Source organism: Pelobates fuscus, chromosome 2 (genome assembly GCF_036172605.1).
Source record: "Pelobates fuscus isolate aPelFus1 chromosome 2, aPelFus1.pri, whole genome shotgun sequence".
NCBI lineage: Eukaryota > Metazoa > Chordata > Amphibia > Anura > Pelobatidae > Pelobates > Pelobates fuscus.
This window is the reverse complement of record NC_086318.1, coordinates 303995871-304011000: the sequence shown is the minus strand read 5'-3', so window position 1 is coordinate 304011000 and position 15130 is coordinate 303995871. Positions and strand designations below refer to the sequence as shown.

The window sequence follows — 15130 nt, the reverse complement described above, 5'->3', positions numbered from 1 at the left end:
TTAAAAATATATGTTTGATGGACAGTTTCTGGAAGTGAATTTTAATAAATCACACATGAAGCATCAACATTTAAATCTAAAAATATTCTTGACATACAGTTAGGCCCAGAAATATTTGGACCCTGACACGTTTTGTTATTTCGGCTGCTTACCAAAATAAATTCAAGTTACAGTTAAATAATTAATATGGTCTTAAAGTACAGTTTCTCAGCTTTGATTTGAGTTTTAATTTTAGGTTATTCACATCCAAATTGGAGGAAGGGTTTAGGAATTACCGCTCTTTAATATGGAACTCCCTCTTTTTCAAGGGACCAAAGGTACTGGCAAATGGCTCAAAAGCTGTTTTAAGGACAGGTGTGAGCTATTCCTTCATTATTTCATTAGTTAAACAGGCAAAAGGTGGAGTTGATTCCAGGTGTGGAAGCTGTTGCTGTGAAACCATAGAGCAACCACCGGCGCCGCAATGAAGGGACCCATTAGGTGGCCCATGCTCTTGGGGCCACCCGATGGCAATGGATTTCCTGGCGCCCGGTCTGCGCTGGGCACTTTAAGAGCGAGACTGGGCCCCGTTGATGACGTCAGATCGCCAGCTGGGAGGAAGCCGTCACGTCCTCCCAGCATACACAGAGCCACGCGGGAGGAGAGCATGGAAAGGAGAGGAGGGAGTCAGAGTTGGAGCTCTGACTCGCATCAGCATTAGGCAGCCAATGGACCCCAGGGAAGTCACCCTCCTGCACCTAAAGGTAGGAAACAAGAGGGTTACTAACATTTTGAACAGTTTGTGTGTGTGAATGTCTGCATCTGTATGTGTGTGTCTGTGTGTGAATGTCTGTATATCTGTGTGTCTGTATGTGTGTGTGTCTGCGTGTGTGTGAATGTCTGTATCCGTGTGTTGGTATGTGTGTCTGTATGTGTGAGAATGTCTGTATATGTGTGTGTCTTTATGTGTATCTTTGTCTGTATGTATATCTCTTTGTATGTGTATCTCTTTGTCTGCTTGTGTGTCTGTATGTCTGCATGTGAGTCTGTATGTGTATCTGTTTGTCTGTATGGATATCTGTATGTCTGTATGGGTATATGTTTGCATGTGTGTCAGTGTGTGCCCCTATGTATCTGTATGTGTGTCACAGTTTATATCTGTATGCGTGTCATTCTGTGTATCTGAATGTTTGTCATGTCTATATGTTTATGTGTCTGTATGTGTGTCTGTGTATCCACATGTGTGTCTGTGTGTTCTGTGTCTGTATGTGTATCTGTTTGTATGTGTATCTGTTTGTCTGCCTATTTGTCTGTATTTATATTTGTCTCTGTATGTGTGTCACTGGCTATCTATATGCGTATCATTCTGTGTCTGTGTATCCGCCTGTGTGTCTGTATGTGTATCTGTATGTGTATCTGTTTGTCTCCATATGTGTCTGTATGTGTATCTGCATATGTGTGTCTGTATGTGTATCTGTTTTTCTGCACATGTCTGTATGTGTATCAATCTGCATGTGTGTCAGTGTGTGCCCCTATGTATCTGTATGTGTGTCACTGTTTGTATCTGTATGCGTGTCATTCTGTGTATGTGTATCTGCATTTGTCTAAATGTGTATCCCTCTGTTTGTGTGTCTGTGTATCCGCATGTGTTTCAGTGTGTGTCTGTGTATCTGTAAGTGTGTCAGTTTTTGTATCTGTAGAAGTGTCATTCTGTGTATCTGAATGTGTGTCATTCTGTGTGTCTGAATACTAGCATGTGTGCCTGTGTATGTATCTGTATTTGTTATATTATACAAACTAAAGGGTGGGGGGTGGAGGGAGGAAGATATATGGGGGAAAACCAGGGCAATTTTCGCACCGCGCCCTGTGGTTTCTAGTTACGTCTCAGGAACAACCTATACCAATTTGATGGGTAGAAAAAAGTATGGAGAAGGCTTGGAACAGCTTTTAATCTGAAGCATACCACATCAACTGTAAAACACTGTGGAAGCAGTATGATGGCATAGGCATGCATGGCTTCCAATGTCACTGGGTCACTAGTGTTTAGTGATTATGTGACAGAAGACAGAAGAAGCTGGATTCATTCTGAAGTGGGTAGGGATATATTGTCTTCTCAGGTTCAGCCAAGTTCAGCGAAGTTGACTGGATGGCGCTTCACTTTTCAAATGGACAATGAACCAAAGCATACTGTGAAAGCAACCCAGGAGTTTTGTAGCAAAGAAATTGAATATTCTGCAATGGCCGATTTAATCATTTGATCTCAACCCAATCGAGCATGCAGTTCACTTGCTGAAGACAAAACATAAGGCAGAAACACCATTGAACAAACAACAATAGAAGACAGCTGCAGTAAAGGCCTGGCAAAGCGTCACAGGAAGAAACCCAGCATTTGGTGATGTCCATGCTTTCCAGATTTCAAACAGTCATTGCCTGCAAAGGATTCTCAACAAAGTATTACAAATTAACATTTTACTTACGATTTTGGTAATTTGTCCAATTAAATTTGAGCCCCTGAAATAAGGGGACTGTGTATGAAAATGGTTGCAATTCCTAAACATTTAATACAATATTTTTGTTCAACCTCTTAAATTAAAGCTGAAAGTCTGCATTTCAATTGCTGCTTTGTTGATTCATTTCAAATCCATCGTGGTGGCGTACAGATCCACAATTTTGAAAATTGTGTCAGTTTTCAAATATTTCCTGACCTCACTGTATGTCCAACCAAAACATTGAATGATCCTAAGCATGTGGATATTAAGAACATACCTATGGTATCCTTCAATTTAGCTCTAATCATTAAAAAAAAAAAAAAATAACGTTTGAGGTATAATCAGGACATATGGATGTAACAAAGATAATGCACACTTATTTAGAAATATGAACTTCTTGCTTTCAGACCAACCACTTACCTGTGTGCTGGTAAAGAGTGTTAGATTTTGGATCATGTAATGCTTCTGTCCATTCAGCTTACTGCTTTCCAGGGTATAGCTTGTGCTCCAGTACAGAAAAGCATTGATTGAATCCACTGCCATATCATTCACTAGATAGTTCCCAGGTATAACTTGTTCAATGTCTGCTGTGTTGATATGCTTCCTGAAAATCTGTGGGAAAAACATAGTACAGATTTACGGTACATTGATTACTTCTTTTATAGCCATTAAAAGTCTTCTCCCCAAAGCAAAGCTTATCCAGGAGCTGTTATTATTAATTTCCAATGCCATTTAGGAAGCATTTCATACTGCAGGTATACATGAGTGTTATAAACACAATCTGACAGACCAAGAGAAACTTGTACATAAGGTAGATGAAAATCTTGCCTCTTAGCTTGCAATCTAGCTTCCTAGTTTAGAGCTCACAGTAAAAAGCACAGATTTTGTGTCTTCCACTGCAGGCACCATAATCACTGCATTTTGATTTAGTGGTTAACATGTCAGCAATGACCCGGTGTTCTATAAGATTAGTATACTTATCAGAATTCTATACGGACGTCACTTCCATGCGTGCTAGCTGATCTCAGTGTATAGAATTCTGATGGAGGTGCTGCGTGCATCTGTCAGATTTAGAAATCTGAACCGTGTACTGCGTATGCACGCGGTACATCCATCAGATCTCTATACAACAGGTTTCACTGTGTACTAACACAGTGGAAATAGGGGAGATGCAGGGTTATGGGATGGGGTGACACACAGGGGATGGGGAGGTTAATGTGGGTTATACACTGGGGATTTGGGGGTTAATGGGATGACAGATGTTAAGTGGTGACACACTGGGGATGGGGGGTTTAATGGGGTGACAAACAGATGATGAGGGGTTGTGGAGTGACAGTCAGGGGATTCACCATCATTAACTCCCCCCATGCCCGTGTGTCAGGCCATTAACCCCCCATCCCTAGTGTATAACCCCAATAAACCCCCCACCCCAGTGTATAACCCCCATTAACGCCCTATCCCCTGTGTGTCACCCACCTCCATAAATCCCCCCATCCCTAGTGTATGTAGCGGAGTAGAGGTATTATCCAAGGTATCTCCGCTGGTAGACAGGAAAGGCAATCCAAACAGGTACAGGACAGGTAGCGTAGTTACAATCCCTTCCCTCCAAGAACTAGACAACACATAGCTTGGAGGTCACCTGAGGTTTTAATCACACACTTCCAGTATTTATGGGATTTCCCATGCAAGGGGTTTCCCTACAGACAATTCAGGGGTTATACAATAGGGGACTACATGGGAAACTGAACAATCTGGATATTTCTCCCATAATACACTGCTGCACTAGAGGGACACTCCCACTAGAATATACAGTTAAGTGGATTATCCCCTCATGCAGCAGAACCAATATTTCACATAAAAATACATAACTTGGATATTATTCGTCAGATTTAAACGAATGGACGTTCGGTAGATAGCTGGGGTCTGAGCGCACATTTCGTGAAAGTGCCGCTCAGATCCCAGCTTAAATAACCGAACGCCGCACGAAATACACATATTTTCTAAGTTCCCTTCAAACTATCGAATGACTCCATAGAAACACATTACCGAAGGACCGGGGCTCCCGAACGGCTTGGAAGTCCAGCGGTATTCGTGCCGCCGAGTAGCCGATTTTAGTTCCAGGCGCTCGATGACCAAATACCGCTGGGCTAACAAAGGATCCAAGATGGCCGACCGCCGCGTGGTCGGTAGCCGAACGACGGCCACCCTGAATCCTCTTAATTTACCGATTGCAACAATGTTGCAATCCTTAATGAGAGCCACACGACCTCCTGAGGGTGGTCTCCATTCGGCAGTTTGTTCGTTTCACGAACAGAGATGGAATTCACTGTTCGTGGAACGATTACATGAATGCCGACGGGTTTTTATGCCGCCCGCATGCGAACGCCATAGACCTGTAACACATTTTACACACGTATACCCTTGGTTCTTAAAGTGGCACATACATTTTAAAGAAAATACAGTTTTAAAGTGGCTGCTGCTGCCACAGTGTATAACCCACATTAACCCCCCATCCCCAGTATATAACCCCCATTAACCATTCTATATCTGATGGATGTGCTGCTGCGCATGTGCAGTACACCAATCAGAATTCGATATCTGAAGGATGTGCCACGTACATCCGTGGTACACCCTTCAGGTTTGTAGCCGAGCTAATCGTGCGTCATTGGAGGTGGCGCGCATGCGCTTGGCTCCTCAGTCAGAATTCTATAGAATGCACTGTATACCCCAAGAACAGCTAGAAGTGCACCGGAAGTGACGTCCGTATAGAACTCTGATAAGTATACTTATCTGATAGAACACCGGCACCCTCAAACTGCAATTAATCAAACTGTCTCATACTACTATGCTCCTGCCACTGAGCTAAGCCTGGCAATGCAGGGCCATGCTCATTGGCTGCAAGCACTCAGCTGATGCCAGTGGCCTTGCACGGCAGTGTTAAGCTCAGTGGAGCAAATCAGAAGTTCCACTGGGAAGCTATTGGCATCAAGTTAATGGTAATAGTGGAACCCAGGTAAGTGGCAGCAACGATATAGTACACATCAGCCCCAATACATACGGTAAAAAGGAAAAAAGTTACCTGGGCTCTTCCCAAATCCCTATGTATTTTTAAAAAAATGGAGGTTGGGCACAGGACTTATTTTTTTGTATTCACTTTTTTTATTACACAGCTATGTTACAATGCTTCCCCCACCCCATATGTTTCCTATTAAGGATTAATAAGATTAATAAGTATGTAGGGGTTTAGAAAAACACCCATATCTGTCTCATTAGAGATTTCTTTGCCTGAAGCTGAAGGAAGCAAGGAGAATTGTTAGTGTAGGACCACCTAAGAGGTTTGCCTTGACGTGGCAGATGGGCTTACATCTGATAACCACTGGAGTTACTAAATAACCTCCATTTATTTACATATGCATAGGGATATGGGAAATATGCGGGTACGTTTTTTTTTCCTTCGGTAATAATAATAATTTAGAGAAATTGAGTAACCAGCACATTTTCATATACGCTCAATTATATATATATATATATGTATAGCCAAAAGGGGAATCAGAACTAAGATTCGTAAATTTACTATTGCATGACTTAGTCATACGTGAGCTACCCATTGTCTAACCCAGGGGTGTATCGATCCCGAAGCAAACAAGGCATTTGCCTTGGGCGGCACTTGTCAATGGGGCCTTGTTTGCCTAGTGAGAGATACATATTTCAGCTTTAGATAAAAGCTGTAAGAAGAAAAAAAAAACGATCAATCCGACGCCCCCTCGCACTTGCCACTCTCTCTCTGCTCTGCTCTGTCCCTGCTTCCTGATTAATGTCTGTTGCCATGGAGAGCAGAGAGCAAGCGACCTCCCACGAGAACCAGCATGCACCCTTCAGAGCCTCCTTCCATTTTAGCCGGGCAGCACGTGCGGTCTGTGGAGGAGGAGTGCAGACATGCTGTCTGAATAGTGAAGCTCCGCTGAGCTGTGACAGGGAGAAACCGGGAAAAGCTGCAGTCTGTGTTTTTTTTTTTACTCTGCAGTGTGGGTGAGTGATTTAAATTTAACATATGAATGTCTTTTTTTATTTTAACAGCACTAAATCCCCCCATATATTTTTTTGGCACTGTTTAACCCCTTATTAAGGACCAAACTTCTGGAATAAAAGGGAATCATGACATGTCACACATGTCATGTGTCCTTAAGGGGTTAAAGAACAAACCCTTATTCCAAAAACTTGTATTTTATAAGTCTTTTGTAGTAATGCAATTTTTTCCCCTATTATTATTAATTGTATTATTATATAATTATAATAAAATGTAATTTATAATTATTATATATATTTTTTTTATTATTATTATTACTACTTTTTTTTTTTAAAGGTAAATTGACTGTCCTCAAAAGTCACAATAGGTTCTCGCCTGATTGTACCGATAAGCACCCCCCTGTCCTGCACAAATTTAGTCAGGACATCCAGACATGCTATGTCTGTTGATTTTCACTGTTGCTATGTCTGTTGAATTTTCACTCTCACTATATCTGTTGATTTTCACTGATGCTATGCCTGTTGGCTGATTTTCACTGACGCTACGCCTGTTGGTTGATTTTCACTGACGGTACGCCTGTTGATTTTCACTGATGCTACGCCTGTTGATTTATACTGACGCTACGTCTGTTGATTTTCACTGACGCTACGTCTGTTGATTTTCATTGACGCTACGTCTGTTGATTTTTAACAGATTAGGGGGGTGCCCGAGTTTAGTCTCAAGAAACACCACTGGTCTGACCCTAACTCTTATAAACTTTACCTTTACCTTATATGGTAATAAGGGATATTAAAGGGATATTAAACTTAATAAATAGACTGTTAAATAAACTAACCTTGCTGTGCTTCACTACAAGAGTGTTAAAATGTGGCTAAAGTTGCATTGCTCATTTTCTGTATTGCCAAAGCTAGCACATAGATGCTGAAAGTCATGTTGTTTAAACATATTATACTTTTAAAGGGAAACTGTCACTTCCCAGTATTTTTTATATAATAATTACTTTTTCCTATAATGAACAAATATGTACATGTAAATAATATTAAATGTAGATATCAATGACTCTTCTATCCACTTTTATGTATTGCAACTGGGTGTCTCCATCTTAGCTTTCTGTCAATCATTGTTATAAGCTCTGTCCTTTGCACCTGGCAGTCAGCATAGAAAAAGAATACAGAGAAGAGGAGAAATGAAACTATTTTTCTGTTTCTTTTTCTTATTCCAGTGCTGTCCTGCCATTGCCTGGACTAACCGTGACATCAATGTAATTTGCCAAATCTGTAATTAATATATCTTTAAAAGAAACAGAGCATCACATGAAAATAAGGTTATCACAAGCTATAAACAACTTTCAATGTTTTATTCAACTGTGTAAATACCAGAGAAGTGACAGTTCCCCTTTAAAAAGAGCAGTTTATGTGTACCTGATAAGGTGTTACTAGACTATATCTAAAGGCACTTGCTACAATAAATCCATAAAACCCCAGAGCAAAGGAGGAAGTAGCTTGAAAGGTGGAGAGATACACACCTTGCTCTGTAATTAACAGGATGTTCATTTGAAACAGTATTTTTCTTACACAAAATACAGTTTGATTTGCATAAATGCATAAAGCTGATGTCATATTATACTGATGGCAGTAGGTAACATATTCTCTTACTTAGGGAACTCACATTGGAAATTAAAATGTGTATCTTTGGTCATACAGTTAAAAAGGAAGTTATTCAGTCTTCATATAATATCACTTTCACTTTAGTCAGAAGCATAAAATATTGCCTTGCGTGTAATACTTGCTAACATATAGGTAGAAACATAAAGATAATAACAATATGTAGAGTTGTCAGTAAAGACTGTAATTAACCAGTCAAGTGAAAGTTCAGTCTTATGCAACTTCTTTACTGACAATACCCATAATTGTTGGGCCCGTCTGTAAGGTGGGCATGCCACCCACGCATTGGGCGTGTCAATCTGGCATCAAGCACAGACCTTAAAATAGGGACTTTCTCACCGAAAGCAGGTCATGTGGGAGGTTACATGCGTGTTACATGTAGTGAAATTAAAATAGAAACAGTGACATATAGACCAGTTAAAACTAGGGCATATCCAGTTTTAACCTTACCGTAGCGTTTACTTTATCAGACCAGTAGATGCAGTGGCCAAGCCAATCAAAAGATATAGGTCCACTTCTTCTTATCTCTGTTACTTGAATAGGAGAATTATCAACTGTGTACGGCATTTCCCACATGTACACCTGGCCTGCTTTAGTGCTCCAGAAGAGTGTGTTATTGTACCAATCTAGATCTACAATTAAAAATGTAAGATTAGTATTAAACTTTGTTTTAAAGTAATAAAACGCAGGGTTGATTCCGAAGTTATTCTAGGGATATTTTCAATTTGGAATGCAGGAAGGAGATAATATAGAGTAAAGTATTCCAGGATCCAAATCCTGCCACAAGTTGAAAGTATTATAATTATTATTATTTATATAGCACCAACATATTCCGCAGCACTGTACAATAGGTGGACTAACAGACACGTACTTGTAACCAGACAAGTTGGATGCACAGGAACAGAAGGATGGAGGGCCCTGCTCAATGAGCTTACATGCTAGAATGAGTGGGGTATAGTGAAACAAAAGGTAAGTGTAAGGGTAGAAAGGTAGGTTGCTAGAAAAGTATTCACTGATGGCTTAGTAGGTGTTTTTTTAATTTAATTTTTGACAGTTGCATAAGAGGAATGAGGGTGTGGGGAAGGGAAAGACAGTTTTAATAATATGCTTTCCTAAATAAGTGAGTTTTCAAGGACTGTTTGAAGTAATGGAGACTGGGTAAGAGTCTAACAAAGAAGGGAAGGGAGTTCCACAGTAACGGTGCAGCTCTAGAGAAGTCTTGAAGGTGAGCATCAGAGGTGGGAGTACAGACAGAGCAGAGATATAGGTCTTCGGCAGAGCGTAGGGGCCTAGACGGGATATACTTGTGTATTATGGAGGATAAGTAATTTGAATCAGCATTATGTAGAGATTTGTAAGCAAGTACCAGAATCTTAAATTGAGCACTATATCTTACGAGAAGCCAATATAGTGACTGACAGAGGAGGAGGTGCGGGAAGACAGGAAGATGAGCCTCGCCGCCGCATTCATTATACACTGTAACAGGGCAAGCTGGAGATATGTAACACCACTGAGAAACTGATTGCAGTAGTCAAAGCGAGAGAGGACAGTGACATGGACCAGCACTTTAGCTGCATCCGGCATTAAATAGGGGCAGCTAAAGTGCTATGTTTTTTATATGGAAGCGGCACAATTTGGCAATCAACTGGATATGAGGGGTGAAGGAGAGGTCGGTGTCAAAGAGAACACCTAGGCAGTGAGCCTGCGAGGTAGAGCTGATGGTATTGCCGTTGACTTGGAGAGAGACAGGCACAGGAGTAACAACACTTGAAGGAGGAAACACCAGAAGTTCTGTTTTGGACAGGTTAAGTTTAAGGAAATGAATAGTCATCCTGTTGAATATAGCAGTCAGAGACACAATTCAAGAGGGGTGTTGAGAGATCAGGAGAGGACAGAAAGAGTTAAAAAGACATATAGAGCAGTGTCACTGGTTTCATCGTTATGAAGCTGGTCGACCTTCTTGAGAATTGTATCACACATTTTTTGCCAAGGTTAGTCACCACTGATACAAAAGTGATATATACCTATTCACTTACAAACTTATTTTATTCTATCAGGCTATCAAGTCTGGGCATGAAATGCACACAATCCTGACTCCCATGGTGCTCATGCGTGTGTTTAGCACTGAGGAAATAATGTTTGAGTATGCATGTACTCATTCAGTATGTTCTAAAATATAAATATTAATGTGGATTTATTAGGCTTGGCACACATTACCTGATATGGATGTGAGTTTGTCAGAAATAAGTTCTCCTGGCCCAAATTTGTCCAAAGATTGCCTCCATATTCCACCTGGGCCTGTCGCTAGAAAGTAAGGTTCCTCATCAGCTGAAAGGGAAATCATATGGAAAATGATTGGAGCATGTTATGCATTTGGAAATGGATCTGTGGCTTCCAGGAGAGATGACTTGGCCAGTGCCCCCCAAGGCAAATTGACTTTGAAACCACTAGCTAAGTTCAAGAACATAATTACTTAAACTTGCATTGGCATGTATTGACAATTTGAATAATTGATAGCAATTTGAGTTACAAACTGTGGTGAGCCAGAGACCAATAGGGATTGTTAAATAGATGTGCATCCCTTGACAATTAGTTGTCTAAATCAGCAAGCAAACAGTTTTAAACAAATATAAAAACCAAAATAAAGCAATAAAAACAAAAGTATGAAATAAACGTTTAGAAACTTACTATAAACGTGGTCAAATAGCAGTTTGGGCACGCCTCTCAGCAAGTGGAGTTTAATATCCTTCAACTGCACATGGATAAAGCTGTCAGGCATGCCCAATGCACTTTTCCAGCATTCCCAGGGATTGGATACTGATTGGTTAGATCAGTGCTCCCCCCTGGAGTGGACATGGAAAACATAAGGGAGGAGAAGCTGGTAAACCTGAAAACAAATCATATTTACCTGCCTTTTTTCAGCCTGCAGAGTGAGGCAACTGTCTCCTTTAAAGCTAAAGCTTTTGAATGAGCCACTTGTCTCAAAAGTGATGAATGTCCCTTTAAGTAGCTATTATTATAAATCTGCAATTGTCCTTAAACTTACTGAAACACTAATAATTTAATAAAGTGTAGACCTAGGGCATGAATATTAAAAATGGAAAATAAGAGGGACAGAGGACAATCACCCTCATTCTGTCTTAATTTTACAAAATAAATGTAGTAGTTTTATGAACTTTTGTATCATAATGGTAAACTATCTAAGAAAGCTTATGTTTACAAAGTTATTGATTTAGTTTCCAACCTGGGTTAAAAGGTTATATTCTAGCCCTAAAAATTCCCTCCCCCTACTATTGAGCATAGCAAGAAAAAAATAAAACTCACCAGGCTGCAGAGTGGTTCCTACTAAAGGTGGTGTCCATGGGCTTTGCCCAGCTGGAGATGATGCTTGTACTGTTACTTGATATTTTGTGGATACATTCAGATCTTTGATCGTTACGGTAGTGGAACTGATATTGGCAAAAAAATGTGGCATATCAGGATCCTGTGCTGTTACGATGATGGTATATATCCAGTCTTGCCATGCAGCAGGACCTTAGGAATGAGGAAAGCAATTATATCTCATCTGTTTTGGAAACTTCATTAGGCTTCATATAGCAGGTGGCATAAAAACTAGCATATAAAATAACTGCTTGGAAATCAACAATTCATAATACTATTATTTTTCCACCTGTAAATAATATATTGTTTTAAGACATTTCTACCTTAAAAGTTTAGAATCCTGAGCTTCCATATATGGTCCAATGGGAGACAGATCTACACCGGCAGTTCTCCCGTGACACCTTGAAAAAAGCAATGTCTTCTAATATATTATATTAAGCCATTGGTAAACTGTGTGTGCACACAGCTTGACTTGCGATATATACTGGAGAATCAATACACATTATACATGGAAAAGAGTTCTAAGCTGTAAAATAACACTCGTGACTAGTAGAACTTTACCTACGCAGGACTTGTTTCCAATTTTGTTTTCGCTACTTTGAGTAAGTAAAGCCTAGGGCAAAAATGTATTTTGGTACCCCACCTCAAACTGTAGCATTTTTTTTCCTATCACACACTGCATCCCTGGATCCCCTTTTAGAAATGGAAATTACACATATGCTCATAATCATATACACATACACATACACATTCATATACATGGACATTGATATTCACACATACTTGCATTCATATGCACACTTTCATTCATATACACAAAGACATAAATACACACATTGATACATGTACCCACAGACTCCAACACAAACACATGGACACATATGGACACATATACACACACAGACTCATACACAAACACACGTCCATATACATAGACTTATATACACACACACAAACATCACACACACATTTATATTACTGGCATTAAGAAACACCTTACTAATCTAAAAATGAAAAACCAGTCTGGACCTAATCAAATCCCAGCAATGCTGTTGAAGCTCAGTGCGCCGGCAATTGCTAAACCTGTCACAACCCTAATTAATGGATCCTTGGTGTCTAGATACATACCCAAACTTTGAAAGACTGCAAAAGTAGTGCCTATCAATGAAAGTGGTGACACTACTTTGGTTTCTAACTAATCGCCCAATATCATTGCTCCCAGAATTCTCAAAAATCTTGGAAAAATGTGTCCATACGCAACTATGTAAGTATTACCAACAATCTATCGGACCCCTAATCAATTGGGTATTCGCCCGAATCACTCCACTACAACTGCCCTCTTAAAAGTTTGCAATGACATCCAAACTGGCATGGAACAAGGAGACCTAACTGGAGCTATTTTCCTTGATTTTGCAAAGGCCTTTTACACAGTAGACCACAACATTCTACTGCACAAACTAAAAAACTCAGGTATTGGTGATTGTCCGCTAACCTGGTTTCAATCATATGTATCAGATCGCTCACAAAGGTGTCAATTTCTGATAGCGACTCCCTCTCCCAGTCACGTGTGGTGTTCCCCAAGGTTCCATTCTCGGTCCCTTACTATTCACATTATTTATAAATGATCTGCCTAATGTCTGCAAATCCTCAAAATGTGCACATGTACGCAGACGACACAGTAACCTTTGCAAGCAAATCCAATTCAGTTTACAGAGGTAGAAAAATGGATCACAAAAAAACAAACTCTTCCTAAACACTAACAAAACTGTCACAATGATCTTTGGAACAGTACCTAAATTACACAAATTTCACAATTCCCACCTATCCATCAAAACAAAAATCAAATAGCACACTGACCGCAGTCCACTCTTTCAAATATTTGGGTTTGTTGTTAGACCCCAATCTATCTTTTGGCCTCCACATAGAAAAACTTTCATCTAAACTTTATCCAAAACTAGATGCCATGTACAGAAATAAATCCTGCCTACAGTAAAGGAAAGGATTGTACAGAAAATGCTGATGCCAATCATTGATTATGGGGATGTAGTATTTGCACCTGCACTGTAAACCCACCTTAATAAACGTAATACATTGTATAACTCGTTCTGCCGCTTTGTGCTACAATGTAATTACAGGACCCACCATTGTGACATGCTAAAAGAGCTAAACTGGCTGTCGCTGGAATCCAGACGCACCCTTCATCTTTCCAGCCTTGTGTTTAAGAACTTTTCTGGGAAGCTCCCACCCTACGTGAGCAGAATTCTCTCCCAGGCTGTTCCCGCCTCCTAAAACCTCCGATCCAGTACCAGCGCTTTATTTAGTCTACCTCAATACAAAAAGAAAGCAGCCCGATCCTCCTTTTCCTACAGAGCACCGCAATTATGGAACAACCTCCCGTACACTTTCAAATCTTCCCCAAGCCTAAAGTCCTTTAAGAGATCCCTCTCTAAATATCAAAACAGAATGCACCTGGCATGGTTTATTTTATATTTCCTACCTGTTCCATGTTAAATTTTGTATATTGTGTATTAATATTGTTTTTCTATTTTATTGAACCTATTGTACTTATTGTAATGATGCAATGTTTTGTGGACCCAGGACATACTTGAAAAAGAGAGAAATAAATCTCTTAAATGTATCTTAACTGGTAAAATATTTTATAAATAAATAAATAATATACAGTAATGGGAAAACAAAAGTACACTCTTCACATGCATCTTCACCTGTGTTGCTAAAAATGATTTACTTTTAAATCCACTGTAATTACATAATTAATTCATGGGTACCTTTATAACTTTTTTGACATGCGTTTTTCTGGATTTATTTTTATTCTGTCTCTCACTGTTAACATACACCTACCATTAAAATTATAGACTGATTATTTGTTTGTCAGTGGGCAAAAATTCAAAATCAGCAGGGGATCAAATACTTTTCCCCCTCACTGTATTATTATAAATGGTGCTGTGCACTCCTCCATGCAGGGATGTAATAGAACAATAAACTAACTGTGGTATTCTAAAAGCTACACACACTGAAAATGATATGTGTTTCATATTTTATTATAGGTAGGTTAGGAATAAGTCACTCAATTAATCAGGGATGCTGCAGTTATTGCGGCAGGGCTCGGGCGCGTCAATTCCTCACTCCCTCCCCCTTCCCTTGTACGTGGGGAGAAGTGGGCAGGAGCATAATGTGCAGAGAAATGGCAGCCAGGTGCAGGGAATGAACAGCAATAAAGGCTAGGTATGTCAGAAAATTGGGGTTAGTCTGCTTCAGTCAGTATGTTTATGTATGTCAGTGTGTCTGTCTGTATGGGACAGTGTGTGTGTCTGCAGGGGTCAGAGTGTCTGTATGTGTGTGTCTGCATGGGTCAGTGTGTGTATATGAGTCTGTGTGTGTCAGTCTACATGGGTTAGTGCGTGTGTGTCAGTTTGCATGGTCAGTGTGTGTCTACTTGAGTCAGCGTGTGTGTTAGTTTGCATGATTGGGTGAAGCAAATTTGTTTTCGCCTAGGACGCCAAAAATACTTGCACCGGCCCTGCCTTTGACTATAGTAAGAGTATAGAAAACACTAACTAGAACATGCATTA

At 40.0% G+C, this 15130-nt stretch overlaps 1 protein-coding gene across 1 annotated transcript in view; it reads right to left on the bottom strand.

Annotated features, from left to right (window-relative positions):
• Nucleotides 1-15130, bottom strand: part of ROS1 (ROS proto-oncogene 1, receptor tyrosine kinase) — a 295800-nt gene that overhangs the window by 232219 nt on the left and 48451 nt on the right. The window contains exons 11-14 of the mRNA XM_063441784.1: nt 11484-11693; nt 10377-10487; nt 8610-8791; nt 2889-3080 (exon numbers count right to left, since the gene is read on the bottom strand). Coding sequence (XP_063297854.1) covers nt 2889-3080; nt 8610-8791; nt 10377-10487; nt 11484-11693 — 695 coding nt within the window. The remainder of the gene's footprint in view (nt 1-2888; nt 3081-8609; nt 8792-10376; nt 10488-11483; nt 11694-15130) is intronic.